Raw genomic sequence first — 25,191 nt, 5'->3', positions numbered from 1 at the left:
ATTGTTCCACTCCTGGTTTTGGCTTACAAATACTGAGGTAAAATACTGATCACATACTAAATTTGTGAACCTGGCCTTAATTTGTTCTACTTGTAAGCTGATCGTAAACACATTCTGACAGTCTGATGGGACTTGCAGTTCCACTATACTAATGAATTCAAGTCATAAATCTGTGGGTAGATAATTGCATGAGAAGAGGTTATTTGTTGCACAATGTCCAGTATTTGTGGCCTTCGTTGAGGACTGTATCCTGCTCCAACAATAACTAATGCTGGCATGTCTGATGTCAGTACAAAGGACTCCTCCTCTGGAGTGACGCAGCGCCCCTAGCGTTCTTCTATGGATTAGCAGCCCAGATGAGCAGCTTTCACCAGCCGCAGAAACCATTCTGCCCGTGTCCCTCCCATGCCTGCTTGCCTGCCTTCCCTTCTAGATCTACTGAGCTCTCTGAGGTACAGTAAATCTACATTTACAGACTAGTTCTTGTTATAGTGGTGCATGCTGTAGACACTGGGCTATATATGTGCTGGAGACAGGCAGGAGGATGCAGGAGTCCACAATGGCAGACCTGCTGCGCAATCCTTCCATTTATTCTCTGGATAGAAGCGATGCTATGGCGTGTTTTATGTCATATGAGTAGTGGATGGCATAGGGTAGGTGTGGGCACCCCAAAACTTTTCTCTTCTGCCACCCAATGTGAATAAATGAGCATTGTAGCTGTGGCCCTGTTATGTGATGGGCAGGCTCTTTGTTCTCTGCATAAGGAAGAATGAATTGTGATTTTCTGCCAGGGTTTCATGCCTGGCAGCAGTGTACCAGGCTAAGTATGGCAGTGCCAGGAGCATTCCCAGATGATGCCATTCTAGTGGTTAGCATTAGTACTTCAGTGTAACAAGGGGGTGTCTAATGCTCCCCTGCCCCCTGGTTCTGCTGGAAAGGTCAGAGGATGTAAGGAACACTGGGAGGCCATATAACGCATCTTATTACATGTGGAATATGCTCTGCCTGTTTACCAACATGGATGGAGGGTCGGATACATTGGAAGTCAGCAGGGGAGGCACAGGGCTTTGTTCTCTGTGATGGCTCCATGGAAATGATGGACAGATACCTGGATAAAACAGGGAAAGTGATGATGCCAGGACCAGATGACATTGTGGTGATGATGTGGCCGTGTTACATGTTCTGTAGTGGAGAGGTGTAGCTTTCAGTGAAGCAAATGGTGAAATAATCAAAAGACACCAAAAATATCACAACATAAATATAGTGTCAATTTAAGAATAAGAACTTCTGATCCCTGACATTGGGACACATAGAGGGCAGGCAAAGGGCATCTAAACAGCCAAGAAGAGATACTTGATACCGTTCTCTGCGTCCATGTTCATAGGAAGCAAAAAAAGGCCTGTTTTTAAGAGGTCAAAGAGGTGGATCTTCACTCCATTGGCTTTCTGCTTGTGTTTTGTGGGCTATCGAGTGAACGTGCAGCTTTTAATGGGACACCAGGTCCCCCTAAAGGAACATTATTATTACCGTCGTTGTATGGAGCTGGCAAACCACAGTGCATTTTTTTATTCTTAGGCTGGTGTCACACGTTCAGTATTTGGTTAGTATTTGACATCAGTATTTGTAAGCCAAAACCAGGAGTGGGTGATAAATACAGAAGTGGTGCATATGTTTCTATTATACTTTACCTCTATTTGTTCCACTCCTGGCTTTGGCTTACAAATACTGATGTAAAATACTGACCAAATACTGAACGTGTGACGGCAGCCTTACTTTGTAGATACACTGCCATAACTTGAGAAGGAAGGTATGCGGTAGCTCAACCACAGGCAATAACACTCGAAAAGATAGGTTACCTCTTTTTTTGCGTATCTTTTGTTTGGTTTGACTTCCAGGTGTATGGCTCACATTTGTTTTTCTCGTATCTGCTATATAAACACAAGTTCCTGTATGTAAATACAGTAGGTACAGCAAACCACACTGTTTGGCACTGCTCCTTATATTCAGCACAGTAGTGCAGTACCTCTATGGAGTTTACATTCATATATGGGTTTTCTGTTTTGTTTTTTACAACTGCATGTGGCATTGTAAAATAAACGATGCGCTCCGTTTAATGACCTTTCCCCAAATTCTTCTAGTTGGACTGGACACATAATAGTGGCTGCAGAGCGGAATAAAACATTTTGTTAATTTTGCTTCTCCTTGCAGAGAGATTAGCAATCAAAGTATTTGGCATCTAATGACTTCACTTTTTGCTCTGTGTTTGCTGTACAAGTATGTGACCGCTCCATCCATACAAGTATGTGACCGCTCCATCCATACAAGTATGTGACCGCTCCATCCATGTTTTGAGTGAACTGCTTTTTTAATTATTCTGTGGAATGGGCGGTCAATATCAGGTCAGAGGGGATCTGGAACCTGGCACAGTCACAAAGCAGCTGTTAGCAGGTCCCATGGCTTCCAGAAGCACATACTATACAGAGTTGGAACATTACAGCTTGGGACATTGTGCAGGGACCGCTCCTGAGTGCTGCAGCCCATCACCTATTCCCTTCAGAACCCAATATTGACACTACAGAATGAATCAGGCTGTGGTCATCCTACGCCATACTCTGTATACTTCCAGCAGCTGCAGGATTCGCTTACAGTCTATGTGGGAGTCTCTAGAGTAGGACACACGCTTAACTGATGTTGCAATGTTGAATTCCTGGACAGGTGAAGGCCAAAAGAACGCATTTTAGCCTCCATCTCGAAAACAGGGGCCTTTAAGGCCATGTTCACACGATCCTTTTTTTCATGCGGAATTGCCGCGATTTTCCCGCTGCGGGTCCGCAGCTGTTTTCCATGCAGGGTACATTACATTGTACCCTATGGAAAACAGGAACTGCTGTGCTCACAATGCGGAAAATAAAAAAAAAAGCCGCGCTGAATAGCTGCGGGAAAAAAGAAGTACCATGTCACTTCTTTTTTCGGAGCCGCAGCGGTTCTGCACCCATTGACCTCCATTGTGAGGTCAAACCCGCAGTAAAACCCGCAGATGAAAAAAATATCTGCGGGTTTTACTGCGGTTTGTGGTGCAGAACCGCTGCAGCAGGAAGTGCGGGGAAGCGGGCGGAAGTGCGTGGGCGGAGTGTGGCTGCCCCCCCGTGCTCCGATCCCGCCCCCCCGTGCTCCAATCCCACCGCCCCGTGCTCCGATGCCCCCCCCAGTGCTCCGATGCCCCCCCCCGTGCCCTAATCTCCCCCCCTTATACTTACCCGGCGTCCCGGTGTCCGTCCGGCCGTCTTCTCCCTGGGCGCCGCCATCTTGCAAAATGGCGGGCGCATGCGCAGTGCGCCCGCCGAATCTGCCGGCCGGCAGATTCGTTCCAAAGTGCATTTTGATCACTGAGATATAATCTATCTCAGTGATCAAAATAAAAAAAAATAGTAAATGACACCCCCCCCCTTTGTCACCCCCATAGGTAGGGACAATAAAAAAAAATTAAGAATTTTTTTTTTTCCACTAAGGTTAGAATTGGGTTAGGGGTAGGGTTAGGGGTAGGGTTAGGGTTAGGGTTAGGGGTAGGGTTAGGGTATTTTCAGCCATTTTAACCCTAAAAAACTTCCTAGAAAACACACAGACTCTGCATAGAAAACTGCATAAAAAAAGGATCAAAAAAAGGATAAAAAAACACATCAAAAAAGGACAAAAAAAGGACCAAAAAAAGGACCTGCGTTTTCTGTCAAGAGCTGCAGTTTTTTAAAAAACAGTCCTGAAAAAAAAAGGATGGAAATCAGGAACGTGTGAACATACCCTTAAAGAACCTTTAACCATTTTTTTCATGTTAAACTGGACATTTGATATAATAGGCGCTGCAGAGCAGAATAAAACTGTTATTTTTTCTAATTTCGCCTCTGTTGTGGAGATATTAGGAATCAAAGAATTCAGAACCTAAACATAGTAACATAGTAACATAGTAACATAGTTAGTAAGGCCGAAAAAAGACATTTGTCCATGCAGTTCAGCCTATATTCCATCATCAATGGAATGCATCAATTGTAAGCAGGCAACAACACACTGTGCAGGATATTTATTTGTAAGATGTCTTTGCATAGAAAACTCGATGTGATTTACTTAATTCAGTTAGTATAAATATAATAGCTTTTATAGTTGGTGGTTCATATTGTGAATTCTAGGTGAACTCAGTTGTATCAAACGTGAAATGCCTAAAGCAGTCATGATATTTGTAGCATAGAACACATGGGACGTGAGTACATTTTCTATTTACCCCCTTGCCTGCCGCTAATAAACTATATACCTCTGGCAGCAGGTAGGTCCATAAATCTTTTTTAAAAAAAGTGCAAAGATAAAGCAATATGGGAAGAAATTAAAAAAGGCAACATATGTAACATTTTAATCTCTTAAAGGGTTTTTCCATATAGACCTATTTGCACCCCAGGGTTTTCTCCACAAATCTATGTTCCTGTGCCATTTTCAGAGGTCGAGCCAAAAGAACTAGGATATTCGCACGATTGTATCCAGTATATGCTTATAAGGGCACTCAATGGTGGCCCGATTCTAACGCATCGGGTATTCTAGAATATGTATGTATTTTATTTATGAAGTTTTCAGAATAATGCAATTTACACACAGGATTCGTCCGGCCGCGACCAATTAGCGAAGCGTGGTTCAAATTCCGCGCCAATTCGCAGGCGGACTGCGACTGTCGCTGATTGTTCGCGGGCCCCGGGCGAAAGAGTCTCAGTGGGCCCCCCTCTTTAACACATACCACGATTCATGATGCACAGATACAGCAGAGAAATGTAGCACAGCGAAGTAGCGTATAACACAGCCCACGTAGTATATAACACAGCCCACGTAGTATATAGCACAGCCCACGCAGTATATAACTCAGCCCATGAGTATATAACACAGCCACGTAGTATATAACACAGCCACGTAGCATATAACACAGCCCACTTAGTATATAGCATAGCTACGTAGTATATAACACAGCCCATGTAGTATATAGCACAGCCACATAGTATATAGCACAGTCAACGTAGTAAATAGCACAGTCACGTAGTATATTGCCCAACCACGTAGTATATTGCCCAGCCACGTACTATATAACACAGCCCACGTAGTATATAGCACAGCCACGTAGTATATTGCACAGCCACGTAGTATGTTGCTCAGCCACGTCATATATAGCACAGACAGGTAGTATACAGCACAGACGCGTAGTATATTGCCCAGCCACGTAATATATTGCACAGCCACATAGTATATAGCACAGCCATGTAGTATATAGCACAGAGACATAGTATATAACACTACCAATGCAGTATATAACACAGGCCACGTAGTATAGAGCACAGCGATGTAGTATATTGCCCAGCCACGTAATATATACCACAGCCACGTAGTATATAGCACAGCCATGTAATATATTGCACAACCACGTAGTATAGAGCACAGAGACGTAGTATATAACACAGCCCATGCAGTATATAACACAGGCCACGTAGTATATAGCACAGCGATGTAGTATATTACCCAGCCACGTAATATATACCACAGCCACGTAGTATATAGCACAGCCCACATAGTATATAGCACAGAGATGTAGTATATACCACAGCCCATGCAGTATCTAACACAGCCCACGTAGTATATAGCAATGTGGGCACCATATCCCTGTTAAAAAAATTAAAATAAAAAAGTTATATACTCACCCTCCGTCGGCCCCCCGGATCCAGCCGAGGCATTTACCGATGCTCCTCGCGACACTCTGGTCCCAAGAGTGCATTGCGGTCTCGCGAGATGATGACGTAATGGTCTCGCGAGACCGCTACGTCATCAACTCGCGAGACCACAATGCATGGACCGGTCATCGGAGCGTCGCGAGGAGTGGGAAAGGCCTCTGCTGGATCCGGGGGGCCAACGGAAGGTGAGTATATAATGATTTTTAATTTTTTTTTATTATTTTTAACATTAGATCTTTTTACTATTGATGCCACTTAGGCATCAATAGTAAAAAGTTGATCACATAGGGTTAATAGCAGCGTTAACAGAGTGCGTTACCCGCGGCATAACGTAGTCCGTTAACGCTGCCATTAACCCTTTGTGAGCGCTGACTGGAGAGGATTATGGAGCGGGCACTGACTGATGGGAGTAAGGAGCGGCTATTTTGCCGCCGAACTGTGCCCGTCGCTGGCCGTTTTGTCGCGACCAATCAGCAACTTGGGATTTCCGAGACAGACAGACAGAAGTGACCCTTAGACAATTATATATTAGATGTTTCCACAGTCAGGAAACCTTCAGGATTTGCTGCGGTTTGGACGCTCCATACAGCCGCAGTGTCCAATCTGCAGCATCCAGATGTTACAGCATAGTGGAGGGGATTATATGAAATCCCGTCTCCACTATGTGTGCAGGGCCGCACAATTTGCCAATTTTCAAACTTTTAATTTTTGTGCCCTTAAATCAGAGAGAGATATCACACAACATAGTTAATAAATAACATGTCTACTTTACAGCAGCACAAATTTGGAAACATAATTTTTTTTGTTAGGGAGTTATAAGGGTTAAAAGTTGACTAGGAATTTTTCATTTTTCCAACAAAATTTACAAAACCATTTTTTAAGGACCTCATCACATTTGAAGTGACTTTCAGGTACCTATATGACAGCAAGTACCCGAACGTGACACCATTCTAAAAACTGCACCCCACAATCTGTTCAAAATAACACTCAAGAATCATAGAATGGTAGAGTTGGAAGGGACCTCCTGGGTCATCTGGTCCAACCCCCTGCTCAAAGCAGGATTAACTAAATCTTCTCAGACAGATGTTTGTCCAGCCTCTGTTTGAAAACTTCCATGGAAGGAGAACTCACCACCTCTTGTGGCAGCCTGTTCCACTCATTTATCACCCTGTCAAAAGTTTTTTCTAATATCTAATCTGTGTCTCCTCCCATTCAGGTTAATCCCATTGCTTCTAGTCTTTCCTTGTGTAAATGAGAATAAAGATGATCCTTCTACAATGTGACAGCCCTTGAGATATTTGTAGACAGCTATTAAGTCTCCTCTCAGACTTCTTTTTTTGCAAGCTAAACATTCCCAAATGCTGCAACCGTTCCTAATAGGACATGGTTTGCAGACCGGTCACCATTCTGATCGCTCTTCTCTGAACTTGCTCCAGTTTGTTGATGTCTTTTTAAAATGTGGTGCCCAAAACTGGACACAGTATTCCAGATGAGGTCTGACCAAAGGGGAGTAGAGGGCAATAATGACTTCACGTGATCTAGACTGTATGCTTCTGTTAATACATCCCAGAATTATATTTGCCTTTTTTGCTGCTGCATCACATTGTTGACTCATGTTCAGTTCATGATCTATTAGTATACCCAAGTCTATTTCACATGTGCTGTTGCTTAGCCCTATTAATCCAATTCTGTAAATGCTTTTTTCATTTTTGTTGCCCAGATGTAGTACTTTGCATTTTTCCTTGTTAAAAACCATACTGTTATTTGCTGCCCACTGCTCCAGTTTATTTAAATATTTTTGAATCCTCTCTATCTCTAGTATTAGCTATCCCTCCTAGCTTTGTGTCATCAGCAAATTTAATTAGTGTACCCTAAATTTCTTCATCTAAATAATTGATAAAGATGTTGAACAATATAGGGCCCAGGACAGAACCCTGTGGTACCCCACTTGAGACATTCTTCCAACTGGATATGCAGCCATTTACGACCACTCTTTGGGCCCGATCATTAAGGCTAATTTCACACTAGCGTCGGTACGGGCCCGTCGCAGTGCGTCGGGCCGACGTACCGACGCATGCTGTGAAGTAAAAGCACAACGGGGGCAGCGGATACAGTTTTACAACGCATCCGCTGCCCCATTGTAAGGTCCGGGGAGGAGGGGGCGGAGTTCCGGCCGCGCATGTGCGGTCGGAAAAAGCGGACCCGACAGACAAAAAAACGTTGCAAGCAACATTTTTTTGTCCTGACGGACTGCAAAAACACGTCGCATCCGTCGCACGACAGATGCAACATGTGGCAATCCGTCGCAATGCGTCGCTAATTAAAGTCTATGGAGAAAAAATGCATCCTGCAGGCAACTTTGCAGGATGCGTTTTTTCTTCAAAACGACGCATTGTGACGTGCGTCGAACGACGCTAGTGTCAAAGTAGCCTAAGCCAGTTATGAATCCACCTAACAGTTGCCCTGTCCATTCCATACTTAGTAATTTTTTCAATAAGGACGATGTGAGATACTTTTATTAAAGGGACTCTGTCACCTGAATTTGGCGGGACTGGTTTTGGGTCATATGGGCGGAGTTTTTGGGTGTTTGATTCACCCTTTCCTTACCCGCTGACTGCATGCTGGCTGCAATATTGGATTGAAGTTGATTCTCTGTCCTCCATAGTACATGCCTGCACAAGGCAATCTTGCCTTGCGCAGGCGTGTACTATGGAGGACAGAGAATGACCTTCAATCCAATATTGCAGCCAGCATGCAGCCAGCGGGTAAGGAAAGGGTGAATCAAACACCCAAAAACTCCGCCCATATGACCCAAAACCAGTCCAACCAAATTCAGATGACAGGTTCCCTTTAATGCTTTGCTGAGGTCAAGATATACTATATCTACAGCATTTCCCTGATCCACCCAGTCAGTGATTCTGTCATAGAAGGAAATTAAGTTAGTCTGACATGACTTATTAGTTACAAACCCATGCTGACTCTGGTTAATCACTCCATTCTTATCCAGGTGCTTACATACATGTTGTTTAATTATTTGCTCAAAGATCTTTCCTGGTATGGAAGTCAGACTCACCGGCCTATAGTTCCCTGGGTCCACCTTCTTCCCCTTTTTGAAGATAGGAACAACATTTTGCTCTTCTCTAGTCTTCTGGGACTTCTCCTGTTCTCCAAGAATTTTCAAAGATTATGGAGAGTGGTTCAAAGAAGTTATTAACTCTTCAGTTGCTTCACTAGAAATGAAGCAATTTGGAAGGAAAAAATGAACATTTTAATTTTTTCACAAAAAATTTTGCTTTAGACCCAAACTATTTTTATTTTCCCAAGGGTAACAGGAGAAAATGGATCCCAGAATTTGTTGTGCAATTTCTCCTGAGTATGCCGATAGCCCATATGTGGGAGAAATCTGCTATTTGGGCGCACGGCAGGGCTCGGAAGAGGAGCACTGTTTGAATTTTTTAACACAAAATTGTCTGGAATCGAGAGCAGATGCCATGTCGCATTTGGAGAGTCCTGATGGGCCTAAACAGTAGAAACCCTCAAGTGACCCCATTTTGGAAACCACACCCATCAAGGATTTCATCCAGGGGTATAGTGAGCATTTTGAGCCCGCAGGCACAACACACAATTTGATAACATTAGATTGTCATACTGAATATGTTGTCAGTTGAGCGCAAATGCTCGCTACTCCAGTTTGGATTAGGTGCCTGTTTTGCGGCTGTTAGACACCCAAAAAACCATGTGGGGGTAGCGATACTCAGTGCATACCCGAGCACCAGATGCAAATTCGAGTTGTGAGCACTTGCGTTCAACACTAGCCGTCACATCGTCATCATTTTTTTTTTATTTTGAAAAAGAACAATTTTAACTCCAACTTTAAACCTAACACAAGCCTAACCCCAACCCTAACCCTAACTGCAAAGAATGGAAAAAATATATATATTTTATAAGTTTTTGCTAACTAAGGGAGTGACAAAGGGGATTTGGTTTACTATTTTTTTATTCTGATCACTGTGAAAGAGTCTATCACAGTGATCAGAAAGAACTAATAGGAAAAATTCCCTATTGTTGCCGGGTACTGGCCGGCAGATCTCGGCGGGCGTACTGCGCATGCACCCGCCTTTTTTTTCCAGGAAGATGACACGGAGGGCCTGGGGAATGGAGCAGGAGGGTCAGGGGATGGTGGAGGTATCGGGGGCTCTTGGGGGACCCCATTTCTCTTTTCTCTGATATGCTAGATCATATCAAAGGAGAGAGAAATCTTTTAATCAGACTTTTTTTGTGATAGCCGTTATTCGATCACCTCGACAGGACCATAAAAACTGGCCCTGATCATGTTCTCCATGGTCTCAGCTACCCCAGGTAGCTGAGACCCTGGAGATTTTCCAACACTGGGAGCGTTATACCCTTAATTCTCTGTGGCGTTAAAAAGTGGCGCTGAGGGATAAGCACCCTTAACTGCAGTCTTAACCCTCCGTCACATACAATAGGCCTGACAGGCACATCTCTTTTACTTTAATTTCTCCCTTCTCACCAGATTTTCAGGAAACCCACTCCCTCTAGATAGTCTCCTGGCTCTAGCTGCTGTGTGAAACCTGATTCCACAGTTGGTCTGCAGAGCTTCAGGAAGAAAGATATAGCTGTGCTGGCTTCTCAGACTCATTTGTCCTGAACACATCACACTTTATAAGGTTGGTATGTAATGTTTTTAGTCAATACTATTGTTTATTTAGCTTGTTTTATGAATGGATAGAGAAAGGTTTGTGGATATTTCATAAAAATAAGGCAGATTTTCTTACAAATGAAAGTGTGCTTCTCAGGAGTTTTGAAATTTGTGTATATCAAAGTTATTACTTTTATAATGAGTAAATAGTTTTCTTTGCACCTGATTATGTGTAGTCTCTTTTATTACATCCCTATGAAGGTCACTGATCACTTTTAGAGCACTGAAATTGCAAACATTAGATATTATAGGTATTTTTCTAGCCTGCGCCTGACAGTCACATTGTATGTGAACTCATTAGAACCGATATTGTATGTGACGGAGGGTTAAAGGGCGTATCTGTGAGGAGGGTAGCAGGGCCATAGTCGTGGCTTACATATATTGTTCAATCGCGCCCTGGTTCCCCGTCACATGAATACAACGTCCCCTTTTCAGCATACCTTCTGCACCATCAGGGTCCCATTGGGGCTGCTGAAGTTCTGCTGCTGGCACTGTTACGCCTAAAGAGACAGAGTCCAAGTTCAACTTAAACAGACAACTTTACTGGTTTCTTTTCTCAGCACATCCATGTCTATTGCAGCATCAACATAGGGTTCCACACAGTTTACATCCTTCGCTTTCCCTGTGCTCTCCCTCATGTCCTTCAGCATGTTCCCGGATCGTACTGTCTTGTCCGGTATCGCAGCGATCTCCCTGTCCAGCTTCACGACACTTAGGAGTTCCCATGTCCGCTTCACAACAGACAAAAGGGCAGATGCCCACGTAGTAATCTGCCACATGATAGAGCCACCTGCGTTCCTGTGTTGCTGCAATTCCTGATCCCCTGGCCTTGGATGTCTGGGCTTGTAGCTTCCAACGTTATGGTGCCCACTGTGTTGCCCCGGGCTTCAGGGCCTTCTGGGACTGCCTGGGCTCTCTGGCCCTCCTGGGCTGTCTGAGCTCCCTGGCCCTTCTGACTAACAGCAGGAAGCTTACTATCTTATCCCACAGTAGGCCCCTCCTATGTTAACTAGTTCCTAACTCCATGTCCCTATCTCTATAGTATTTTAACATGCCCCCCTGTAGTGGCTAACCTACTTACTACGCTTTTCCTAACATTCTATATACATATAGCAGCATACAGGGCAAAAGTAACTTATCCAGACAAATAAGGTATACATGACAATATTTACAGATCAATAATCACTTAACCGGGACATGTTTGGGGTCAAGGCAGTCTCTGTGAACCCCTACATATCGGCAGTCATTAAGGGGTTAATAGTGTTGTTCCTATCCTTGCAGTACACAGAAAGGCAAGCCTTCGTACACCGCATGGTTATCCTATAATTTATGGCATAACATGCTAACCATACACAGTTAGTACCATCTGAAGTCCTTTTTCCCCTCTTTAGTCCCTCTCAGTATCCTGCTGTTATCTGTGTACTTAGCTGTAGCCATTTATTGGCTGCAGAGGTCACATGGATAGTTGGGGACGTAGTCGCTGCACCACAGGGAAAAAAGACTGTTGGGGAGGACATGGCAGCACTGCAATAAATGGCAGATTTATCAGGTGGCTAGTAGGTCTCTTATTGTTGTATCGCATTTTCCTCCTTTGGCCAATTTCTTCTGATATTGGAAAACTCCTTAATAATAAGGGAATGTTAAAGGATTTGTCCACTACTTTTATGAATGGCTCCAGAATGGTGTAAAGATAAAAACTAGTTACTGTACTCCCCTCCTGTACTGGTGGTTCTCCTTCGCTCTCAGCACTGTGTGCCCTATTGCGGCCACTATTTAGCTGCTGTTTCTTCTGCTGGGATGAAGTATGAAGATTGCATTTCAAAACTGCAATAAAACAGTCTGCATTTTTCCAGAAGTGGTTTGATGCAGTTTTAGGCTACTTTTACACTTGCCATGTTTTTTGCGTGTCTTTTTTTGCGGGCCGTATCGCCACAATTTTCATGGTCTGCTGCAATAACGGACCACAAAAAACTTGTGGCTCGATGTTTTTCAGGTTTCCAATACTATGGAAATAGTATCGGAAAAAAAAATGGCATCCTCAAAAACGGAAGTCACGGTGCACCGCAAAAACAAACTTCCGTTGTTTTTGTGGCCACATTGATTTTCAATGGGGGCCGTGTCCGTAAGCCGTGAAAGCGAGCGAGCGGGCTTGATCTTTTTTCACCGCCGTAAATACGGCCCTCACGGCCATACGGCGCACTGTGAAATTATTGCGGCCCGTTTTTGCAGGCCGGTATGTGTAAGAGAAGCCTTATCATCACAACAAATGCAACTTAACATTGTCCAATAGGTGATCATTCTGTAGGGATAAACTGCTATTGACAAGAGGCATGGTAATGACAAGTTGTCAATGTAGTCATACATTCACGGTCGGACTGGGGTACAAAGGGCCCACCAGTAATATTGACTCTGGGGGCCACTGTTCAGCTACATGAAAATATTACTTTATGCTCATTCACAAATGTACCTATGCTTCTATAGAGTAAATGGTGGTTTGCTAAATGGTGAGATAATGGCTTGGTCTGTACCTAGTGAAGCAAGTAGATTGTGCCATACTGTTCATACAGTGGGGTGAGGAGCCCACCTCTGCACACCTGTGGACTAGTCGAAGCTTGGATATATTGCCACTTTTTTAGTAACTGAAATGACAATCCATGGCAATTCCGGGATTTATATTCACACCTTTATATAGACCTTCATCATCTGGTGGGGTTGCAATATGCCTTGGGTCCAGGAGGTCTTCTCTTATTTTAGGAGCCACTTATTTTACGTGTATCACTTACGTGTTCTAACTGCATTTCTCATGGAAAGAACACGTACCTGTTACGGTCAATGTCAGCTGCGGACTGGGGCTGAAATTCAGCCCTGGCATTTGAGATCACACAGGCCCATGGTGTCCCGCCCCGAACACCAGATGGGGATGTATTACTAATATTGCCCTGAATGGAGGAAAGCAAGGTTTACTACAAGACCAATATTTCTAATGATATCAAGGTCACAACTCTTAACAGTACGGGTGTCTTCAGTGGCGTAACTTGAAACTCACGGGCCTCGATGTGAAAGCTCCAACAGGGCCCCCAAATATTTTAAATGTTTTATAGCAATTGTCTTTTTCTATAGACCAAAGGGACTTTTAGGGCCCCCTGGGCTCCAGGGCCCGGGTGCGATTGCAACCCCAGCACCTGTTGTAGTTACGCCCCTGGGTGTCTTGAGAACACTGATTCTGTTAACAACGTTGCAGACAAGGCAGCCCACGACCAGACCGGCCCTTCTGGCATTTGCCGGAATTGCCAGATGGCCAGTCCGGCCCTGGCCTATGTGTATGTTCACACTTCTACCTTTTTTTCAGACTGATGGTCCACAAAAAAAGAAATAAAATGGAGACATGCCTTTTTGATTGATTTGTTCACAGATTTCCCATTCAAACCAATGTGTCCTTGAAGAAAACGTGCTGTTCACGTGTGAGCTGAGCGCTGCTTTTTACTGTTAATAGGAGAAACTTGGACATTTTTTTTCTCTTGCATGTGAGAAAATGGATGTCACAATGATGGTAAAGATGGAAACACAGTTAGGACTTGTATTGTTTAAGATTGTTGTACTTGTTTTTATTATGTATACCCCTCCTCACATGTAAAGGGCCATGGAATAAATGGCGCTATAATAATAATAAAAAACACAGACCCTAAGGGCTGACAATTGGAATAGCGCAGTGATGAGGCCTAGGTCTGAGTGTGCTTTATCCGATTCTCCACCGCTTATGGGGTCCGTGTGCCCGTTCCCACCGTCAGTGCGGCAGCCGAGCTTTTGTTGCACCTCCTGGGGTCTTGTGAGGATTGTTGGGGGAAACATAATGACTAAAGCAATGCACTGGCTGTTTGCCATAGCCAACCAATCACATTCATGCTTTTATGGTCCAATTCGTCTTTGAAAATTGAAAGCTGCAACCCGATTGGTCGCAGTGTGTGGCTGCTCCTTCGCTGTTTTCGTTGCTCTTACCTCATGCACGGCCATCTAATTAACCGAACAGCGGAAAGTGGGGAAATCTGCTGCTCCCATGTGAGAACACACAGCACTGGAAGCAGCCTACTTAATGGGTTAAAGGTCTCCGAGAGAAGCCCACACTACTGTGCTCCTTAGCAACAGTAACCATGGTGAGGCCGTGCTCCATGGAGGGGCGAGATTTCCTTCCCATAGAGCTAATGGGCGGGAATGTTTAGAATGACGTCACGACATTCCAGCCAATAGCAGCTAGCTCTGGTGACGTGGTTCCCGGGACGGCGCACACAGCGTGCATTGGTGGGTAGCGCTGCCCCTGCATTCTGGAGGGCATATGGGCGCCCGGACCGGCGATATATCGCGACACTATTGCTGTAGGGAGACACTAAAAACTGTGAGTGAAGCGTGTGCGCTGCAGGGAATGTGGCGGCGACGAGCGCCTGCTGCTCTGTACAGGCCGAGGAGGACAAAGGGAACAGTGGGGGATGCAGGGAGCTGTGTGAGGAGGGATGCAACATGGCTGCTCCGCACAGCCCCCGTCCGCGCATCGTCACTGGCACAGCTGCCACGGGGCAGGCTATTGTTCTCTGGTGGCAGCCGGCCCACGACTCCCAGATGCTTCTGCTTTGCCTTCATGACTGATGCCGTTTTTAGTCGTTCTACAATGTTCTGCAAATTAAAAACCCCACACCATTTAGTGTTGATGTATCAATGTGGATTTTCCTGCAGGTTTCTTGAGAAATTCAGCTGGAATTCCTGCACCATATCGAGATCCTGTGACCACATCCCCTAAGGTGGGGGTGCAGAACCTGCGGCGGGGTTCACTGGCTCCCAATACAGCTGTGCGGCCCTCAACCATCCGCATAGTGTATAGTCCACGCCATGGCGAAGACCCCTGGTGCAGCAGCGGAGGGACGGTCATTGCGACCAGCGTGGTCATATGTGGGCCAGCCATGTTTTGGCGGAATTGGTCCTGACACATAAAGGAGTAGGAGAGACGAGTGCGGTTCTATTAAAGGGAACCTGTCACCTGAATTTGGCGGGACCGGTTTTCGGTCATATGGGTGGAGTTTTCGGGTGTTTGATTCACCCTTTCCTTACCCGCTGGCATGCAGCGGGTAAGGAAAGGGTGAATCAAACACCCGAAAGCTCTGCCCATATGACCGAAAACCGATCCCGCCAAATTCAGGTGATAGGTTCCCTTTAATTTCTGGAAGAAGGGAAACATTGGACTGGTTCAGGGTCTGTCATATCCTACAATGTAGAGTGCGGGTCTCATCCGGTCTGTCATACTCATGAGAGGGGCACCCCAACCCTCCTGATAGGGGTGATCCCATTTATAGGTCTCCCACCTATCAGGTGCATATGTATTGTATGTATCTTTCTATATGCAGTGAACGTCTTCGGAGGTAATACTAATATTGTGGCCACGGGCTTGTTTGATTGGACCCAAAAAGGTTGTGTTCTGCTCTAATATGTTTGGGGGCTCCGGCTGACTGATCTTTGGAGATGTAGATTGGACATGTCTGAATTCAGCAGGAAAAAAGAAAGAAACCAGAACGTATCGTTCCTAATCACGTCTGACCACTTTTAACTAACAACCCAGCATAGCCAGCCACTAGACTCTAAAACTTAACATTTAATATGTATACCTCTAAAATTATGTGTACTTTAAAAACAATTTGGTGCTCATGTTTAAACGTGCACTAGACAAGAAAAATGGCATGATCTCACCCAATTGCTGTCTCTCTTCTTGTTGTAGATTCTTGTGCTTATTGAGAGCACGGCATGGGATGGAGACCAATAAACCTTTTCCAATGGGGGGGAGAAGAAAAGAAAAAAAAAAAAAAAAAAAAAAAAGATATAGGTAGGTGGGGGGGGGAAGGGTTTGAAGCTATCTTCCCTGTCGTGCCCCGTGTATAAGACTCCCGCCCTAACAAGGGCAGTCCCCAAGTTTGAGCCTACTTAATGAAGCCCTTTGGTTAGTATAACCACCCTGGATGATATGTCCTCTTTCTCTTCCCAACGCGTTTCCCTCCCCGTTACGGGGGTTCATCAGGGGAATAAAATGTCCAGGTTAAATGTCCAGGTTAATGGAGGTATTCTGCAGTGGCAGACATAACCTCATTCAGCGGCGTCCTCCATGTGAGGATAAGGCAGTCCCTTTTTTTTTTTTTCTTTTCTTCTCCCCCCCCATTGGAAAAGGTTTATTGGTCTCCATCCCATGCCGTGCTCTCAATAAGCACAAGAATCTACAACAAGAAGAGAGACAGCAATTGGGTGAGATCATGCCATTTTTCTTGTCTAGTGCACGTTTAAACATGAGCACCAAATTGTTTTTAAAGTACACATAATTTTAGAGGTATACATATTAAATGTTAAGTTTTAGAGTCTAGTGGCTGGCTATGCTGGGTTGTTAGATTGGACATGTCCAATTTCAGACTGCCGATCCCATCTTTTCCCAAGATAATCCGCTGGCAGAGATGCTTTTTTTTTTGCAAAAGACTACTTGGCAGGAGATACATTCGATGTAAGTACTTATGTCCCCCCCCAAAATTGAGAAAAGTATTCAAGGAGTGATACCTTTATTGGCTAACCAGAGAAATTACATTTGCAATGTAGCCAATAAAAGTATCACTCCTTGAATACTTTTCTCAATTTTTGGGGGGACATAAGTATTTACATCGAATGTATCTCCTGCCAAGTAGTCTTTTGCAAAAAAAAAAAAAGTGAATTTAAGTGACAGAGCTATATGATCATTCTATGCACATGGAGCCCGATACATCAAGACTGGTGCTGTTCATTCTGGTCTTGATGAGGGAACGTGCTGGATTCAGACGATCCTACTCCAGTCCCTGCTGGAGTAAGATTTGTGGCTTAGCAAACGCCTCCACTTGGCATAAACTTGACGAGCAGCGGTCGCCATGCCCCTGTCATACCCCAGGTCCACCCAATGTGTCAGAACTGGGCAGAAATGGAGTGAGAATGCTAAAAGTCACAATTTTAGAGTGGTTGCCATTTACCTCAAAATTATGCGATTCTTCAAAGCTTTTTACACCAGAATACTGGCGTAAAAGCTTTGATGAATTGGACACATAGAGTATTATTGTTTTCAGCAGCACATTTCATGTTTACACAGGACAATGTGCTGCCAAGAATGGTGAATTTGAAACTGGGTAATGTTGTTTTTCGATTCAGGGGAATGAGCGTTCCTAGGCCACTTAAACAGACCAGCAATCATCAGACAAACAAACAGGGCCTTAGGGACCGCAGTCGCAGAAGTTGCGTGAAGGTGGGGGCCCGCCAGTGGCAGCAGAAACTTCAACTGGATGTGCACTTACAGTTGAACTGTACTGCTGTGCAGGAACCTGATGGGAATACACACTGCCTGCCAATTGGAGGCCAGCAGCTGACTGGGGGCGAATGGCAGTGATGTCATGCACTTGCACGCTGAAGTCAGCTACATGGATGATTATAGGCTGTGCATTATACTACGAGGATGGCTATGGGCTGTGCATTATACTACGTGGATGGTTATGGGCTGTGCATTATACTACGTGGATGGTTATGGGCTGTGCATTATACTACGTGGATGGTTATGGGCTGTGCATTATACTACGTGGATGGTTATGGGCTGTGCATTATACTACGTGGATGGTTATGGGCTGTGCATTATACTACGTGGATGGTTACGGGCTGTGCATTATACTACGTGGATGGCTATATGCTGTGCATTATACTACGTGGATGGCTATGGGCTGTGCATTATACTACGTGGGTGGCTATGGGCTGTGCATTATACTACGTGGATGGCTATGGGCTGTGCATTATACTACGTGGATGGTAACGGGCTGTGCATTATACTACGTGGATGGTTATGGGCTGTGCATTATACTACGTGGATGGTTATGGGCTGTGCATTATACTACATGGATGGCTATATGCTGTGCATTATACTACGTGGATGGCTATGGGCTGTGCATTATACTACGTGGGTGGCTATGGGCTGTGCATTATACTACGTGGCTGGTTATTCGCAGTGCATTATACTACGTGGATGGTTATGGGCTGTGCATTATACTACATGGATGGCTATATGCTGTGCATTATACTACGTGGATGGCTATGGGCTGTGCATTATACTACGTGGGTGGCTATGGGCTGTGCATTATACTACGTGGATGGCTATGGGCTGTGCATTATACTACGTGGATGGCTATGGGCTGTGCATTATACTACGTGGATGGCTATGGGCTGTGCATTATACTACGTGGATGGCTATGGGCTGTGCATTATACCACATGGATGACTATGGGTTGTGCATTATACTACGTGGCTGGTTATTCGCAGTGCATTATACTACGTGGATGGCTATGGGCTGTGCATTACACTACGTGGATGGCTTTATGCTGTGCATTATACTACGTGGATGGCTATGGGCTGTGCATTATACTACGTGGATGGTAATGGGCTGTGCATTATACTACGTGGATGGCTATGGGCTGTGCATTATACTACGTGGATGGCTATGGGCTGTGCATTATACTACGTGGATGGCTATGGGCTGTGCATTATACTACGTGGCTGGTTATTCGCAGTGCATTATACTACGTGGATGGCTATGGGCTGTGCATTACACTACGTGGATGGCTATTCGCAGTGCATTATACTACGTGGATGGCTATGGGCTGTGCATTATACTACGTGGATGGCTTTATGCTGTGCATTATTCTACGTGGATGGCTTTATGCTGTGCATTATACTATGTGGATGGCTATGGGCTGTGCATTATACTATGTGGATGGCTATGGGCTGTGCATTATACTACGTGGCTGGCTATGGGCTGTGCATTATACTACGTGGCTGGCTACGGGCTGTGCATTATACTACGTGGATGGCTACGGGCTGTGCATTATACTACGTGGATGGCTACGGGCTGTGCATTATACTACGTGGATGGCTATATGCTGTGCATTATACTACGTGGATGGCTACCGGCTGTGCACTATAACTATGTGGATTGTTACAGCTGTGCATTATACTACGTGGATGGCTATGGGCTGTGCATTATTCTACATGGATGGCTATATGCTGTGCATTATACTACGTGGATGGCTATATGCTGTGCATTATTCTACGTGGATGGCTATATGCTGTGCATTATACTACGTGGATGGCTATATGCTGTGCATTATTCTACGTGGATGACTATGCTGTGCATTATACTACGTGGATGGCTATATGCTGTGCATTATTCTACGTGGATGACTTTATGCTGTGCATTATACTACGTGGATGGATACCGGCTGTGCATTATACTACGCGGATGGCTATATGCTGTGCATTATACTACGTGGATGGCTATGGGCTGTGCATTATACTACGTGGATGGCTACGGGCTGTGCATTATACTACGTGGATGGCTACGGGCTGTGCATTATACTACGTGGATGGCTACGGGCTGTGCATTATACTACGTGGATGGCTATATGCTGTGCATTATACTACGTGGATGGCTACGGGCTGTGCATTATACTACGTGGATGGCTATGCTGTGCATTATACTACGTGGATGGCTATATGCTGTGCATTATTCTACGTGGATGACTATGCTGTGCATTATACTACGTGGATGGCTATATGCTGTGCATTATTCTACGTGGATGACTTTATGCTGTGCATTATACTACGTGGATGGATACCGGCTGTGCATTATACTACGTGGATGGATACCGGCTGTGCATTATACTACGCGGATGGATACCGGCTGTGCATTATACTACGCGGATGGATACCGGCTGTGCATTATACTACGCGGATGGATACCGGCTGTGCATTATACTACGCGGATGGCTACGGGCTGTGCATTATACTACGCGGATGGCTACGGGCTGTGCATTATACTACGCGGATGGCTACGGGCTGTGCATTATACTACGCGGATGGCTACGGGCTGTGCATTATACTACGCGGATGGCTACGGGCTGTGCATTATACTACGCGGATGCTTCTTTAGTTTCCTTTGATCCATATACTACAGTGTCGGCAAAAAAAATCTTTACAAGTTCAATGAAACCACAAAATCTTAATATTCAAGTGGATTCAAGTGTTTTATTGTGGATATTTTATTACAATTAGTATTTTGTCGTGTCACCCTTACATTTTATCACCATCTGCAGTCGCTTAGGCATGGATTCAGCACCCCACACCATCACACTGTCAGGGTGTTTAACAGTCTTAACTGTATATTTTGGGTCATACCGTGACACAGTACTCGGACGACGCACAACTTTTGAGCCTCCCCTGACCAGCCTGAAAGTGCTCTCATCACTAAACATCACTTTCTTCCACTCTTCAGATGTCCAATCTTGATATTTCTTACAAAAGGCAAGCCTTTTCTTCTTCATTGCTGCTGTGAGCAGGGGCTTCTTTGCGGCACGGCAACTTGGTAGACCAAGGTCCTTCTGCAGGCGGTGACGAATTGTCCTAGTTGCGATGTTCTGGAGGAGCATAGGGTACTTGTTTTTTAGTTCAGCGGCAGTTATAGAAGGATGTGACATCACTTCACGCTTTAGAAGCTTATCAGTCCTTGGTGAAGTCTTCTTAGGTGCGCCAGAGCCTGACTTCCTCTGCATTACAATCCCAGGAGGCAATGATGCCGCCGACCGCTTCAGTTGATAAATTGCTTCTCGTGACACTCCCAGATCTCTAGCTACAGCAATCACCGAATCCCCCTTCTCGAGCAGAGTCAAGGCACGGGATTTCTCTTCCATTTTAAGCTTCTTTCGACCCATTGTGGGAGATAATAAAAAACTGAGGGAGATAATTAAAGACTGCCTAATAGCAAAACTGGCTGGGCTGCACGTAACAACCAGAGTGCAGCTTTCGCTTTACTAGAGAAGTGAAAACTGAGCGTTGATTGGTTGATATTTGCAACAAAGCCAGCTTTAATATTAGACAGTTTTTTATTATGTCCCCCATTGTGTACACTTTTAAAAAGTAAAATTATGATGTGGATTTTACATGTAAAGTTTTTTTTTTTTTGCTGTGAAAGTGTAAAGATTTTTTTTTGCCGTCACTGTACATTTATGTGCTGTATTATATTGTGGAAGTGGATTTTTTGTTTAGATGTTAGCTATTTCCATAGAACCAGTGTTTGGTTTGGAAACAAGACTTTTTAAGTCATAACAAGACCCTTTTTTTTTATTATTATTAATTTTTTTTTTTATAAAAGGGAGTTTTTCATGTATTGATTTTTATAATACACACAAGACATGTAATATCTGAAACTCAAGCTAATAAGATCATTCTTTATGATATACTTTGTAGGTAAACTGATGGACCCCAGTAGCAGTCAGCTGGACACAGACTTCTCTCAGCAGGAGGCACCATGCTTCATTGTAGAAGACTCACAGCCAGAAAGTTTGGGAACAGAAGTAGATCTGGACCATGCACGTTTCGGTCTGCTTGCACAACATCTTCCACAGCTGGAATCACAAGTAGAAAGCCCGGTCATGGTAAGAATTGTAAATATCCAATAAAAAAAAAAGGTGTTAAACCGCACCCTTAATCGTCCAAGTCTTTCAAGACCAAGAGGAGCACGTCAAAACCAGGGAATCCATCCCAGAGTGTGTTCCATATCCAGATAAATCTAAAAACAGCGCCTAAGGGTACCGTCACACTAAGCGACACTGCAGCGATACCGACAACGATGTCGATCGCTGCAGCGTCGCTGTTTGGTCGCTGGAGAGCTGTTACACAGACAGCTCTCCAGCGACCAACGATCCCGAAGTCCCCGGGTAACCAGGGTAAATATCGGGTTACTAAGAGCAGGGCTGCGCTTAGTAACCCGATGTTTACCCTGGTTACCATTGCAAATGTAAAAAAAACACTACATACTTACATTCCCGGTGTCTGGTCATGTCCCTCGCCGTCAGCTTCCCGCACGGACTGAGCGCCGGCCGTAAAGTACAGCGGTGACGTCACCGCTGTGCTGTACTTTACGGCTGGCCGGCGCTCACCAGTCAGTGCGGGAAGCTGAAGGCGAGGGACATGACCAGACACCGGAATGTAAGTATGTAGTGTTGTGTTTTTTTTTTTTCTTTTTTTTTTTTTTTTTACATTTACAACGGTAACCAGGGTAAACATCGGGTTACTAAGCGCGGCCCTACGCTTAGTAACCCGATACTTACCCTGGTTACCAGTGAAGACATCGCTGAATCGGCGTCACACACGCCGATTCAGCGATGTCAGCGGGAGATCCAGCGACAAAATAAAGTGCTGGACTTTCCCCAGCGACCAACGATCTCCCAGCAGGGGCCTGATCGTTGGTAGCTGTCATACATAACAATTTCGTTAACGATATCGTTGCTACGTCACAAAAAGCAACTATATAGTTTACGATATCGTTATGTGTGACGGTACCTTTAAACTGTAGTGAAGATTAAATCTTACATTTTATTCTGCCTCCTGTAAGATTTAGGGTATGTGCACACATCCGGAAAGTATAATATCATAAATTTCCTGAGAAAATACTGAGGTTTTCCGCAGGAACTCTGTACGCGTTTTTGTTGCATTTTTTGCGCGGATTTTTCGCGTTTTTATTTTCTTCCACAGGTTCTTAATGCAATAATATAGTGGGAAATCCACTTAAAATCCACAAAATTAATGAACATGCTGCATATTTTTCCGCGTGCATTTTTTTCGCTGAAAAATACACATGTGCACAAAAATTGCAGAAACAATTAAAAATGATGGGATACTTAATGTATGCGGTTTTTGCCGCCGAAAAAACGCGCAAAATCTGCAAATAATCCGGAACGTGTGCACATTCCCTTAATCTTCACTACAGTCTGAGGCGCTGTTTTTTTTTATTTATCTGGATATGGAAAGAATTGTAGTCCTACTTATTTTATTCTTCTAATTTGATGTAATTATTCTAAATGCATTAAAGGGAACCTGTCACCCCCAAAATGGAAGTCGAGCTAAGCCCACCGGCATTTCTCAAAAAATAAAGGCAACACTAAAATCTCACATCCTAGATATCAGTGAATGAAATATTCCAGTTGTAAATCTTTATTCATTACATAGTGGAATGTGTTGAGAACAATAAAACCTAAAAATGATCAACGTAAATCACAACTAATATCCCACGGAGGTCTGGAGTTGGAATGGTGCTCAAAATCAAAGTGGAAAATCAAATTGCAGGCTGATCCAACTTCAGTGGAAATGCCTCAAGACAAGGAAATGATGCTCAGTAGTGTGTGTGACCTCCACGCTTTGGCATGCTCCTTATGAGGCGGCGGATGGTCTCCTGAGGGATCTCCTCCCTGACCTCGACTAAAGCATCCGCCAACTCTTGGACAGTCTGTGGTGTGACGTTGGTGGATGGTGCGAGACATGATGTCCCAGATGTGTTCAATCAGATTCAGGTCTGGGGAACGGGCGTGCCAGTCCATAGCTTCAATGCCTTCATCTTGCACGAACTGCTGAAGCATTCCAGCCACAAGAGGTCTGGCATTGTCCTGCATTAGGAACCCAGGGCCAACCGCACCAGCATATGGTCTCGCAAGGGGTCTGAGGATCTCATCTCGGTACCTAATGGCAGTCAGGCTACCTCTGGCGAGCACATGGAGGGCTGTGCAGCCCTCCAAAGAAATGCCTCCCCACACCATTACTTACCCACTGCCAAACCGGTCATGCTGAAGGATGTTGCAGGCAGCAGATTGCTCTCCACGGCGTCTCCAGACTCTGTCTCGTCTGTCACATGTGCCCAGTGTGAACCTGCTTTCATCTGTGAAGAGCACAGTGCGCCAGTGGCGAATTTGCTAATCCTGGTGTTCTGTGGCAAATGCAAAGTGTCCTGCACGGTGTTAGGCTGTGAGCGCAACCCCCATCTGTGGACGTCGGGCACTCGGACCATCCGCATGGAGTTGGTTTCTAACCGTTTGTGCAGACACATGCACATTTGTGGCCTGCTAGAGGTCATTTTCCAGGGCTCTGGCAGTGCTCCTCCTGTTCCTCCTCGCACAAAGGCTGAGGTAGCGGTCCTTCCTCTGTGTTGTTGCCCTCCTTTGACCCTCTCCATGTCTCCTGGTGTACTGGCCTGTCTCCTGGTAGCGCCTTCAGCCTCTGGACACTACGCTGACAGACACGGCAAACCTTCTTGCCACAGCTTGCATTGATGTGCCATCCTGGATGAACTACAGTCAGTCTCATGCTACCACGAGTGTGAAAGCACAACCAACATTCAAAAGTGACCAAAACATCAGCCAGAAAGCTTTGGTACTGAAATGTGGTCTGTGGTCCCCACCTGCAGAACCACTCCTTTGAGGGTGTCTTGATGATTCCCAATAATTTCCATCTGTTGTCTATTCCATTTGATTGTCAATCAGTGTTGCTTCCTAAGTGGACAGTTTGATTTCACAGAAGTTTGATTTACTTGGAGTAATATTCTGTTGTTTAAGTGTTCCCTTTTTATATTGGTTTAGCAGTGTATATAATATGTAGGTGTCGGTGGACCTGCCTACCTCACTTACAAGTAAAGAGAACAAAAAGAAAAAATCCAGCTTCCAAAAGATATCCAAATTTATTGAGAGTAAAATGCAAATGATAAAGAACATGTTATTGTTCGAAACGCGTAGCCTGCTGCTACTCACATTCATGTGAACTATGTCATTGGACTTTGCATTTTACTCTCAATATATTTGGATATCTTTTGGAAGC

General features: G+C 44.7%; 1 protein-coding gene across 3 annotated transcripts in view; it reads left to right on the top strand.

The window, feature by feature from the left end:
• The first annotated feature begins 331 nt into the window (after nt 1–331).
• TP53BP1 (tumor protein p53 binding protein 1) overlaps nt 332–25,191 on the top strand; it is a 199,236-nt gene continuing 174,376 nt past the window's right edge. Inside the window, exons 1-2 of one of the 3 annotated variants that reach the window (XM_069766121.1) lie at nt 332–452; nt 21,796–21,983. In XM_069766121.1, the coding sequence (XP_069622222.1) occupies nt 21,804–21,983 (180 nt within the window). In that variant the 5' untranslated portion in view covers nt 332–452; nt 21,796–21,803. Of the gene's footprint in view, nt 453–14,710; nt 14,861–21,795; nt 21,984–25,191 lie in introns of those variants that run through there. The other 2 variants (XM_069766122.1, XM_069766120.1) reach the window with 2 other exon arrangements.

The sequence above is a fragment of the Ranitomeya imitator genome, chromosome 4, assembly GCF_032444005.1.
Source record: "Ranitomeya imitator isolate aRanImi1 chromosome 4, aRanImi1.pri, whole genome shotgun sequence".
NCBI lineage: Eukaryota > Metazoa > Chordata > Amphibia > Anura > Dendrobatidae > Ranitomeya > Ranitomeya imitator.
Note: the sequence above shows the minus strand (reverse complement) of the source record. Positions and strands in the feature narration are given on the sequence as shown.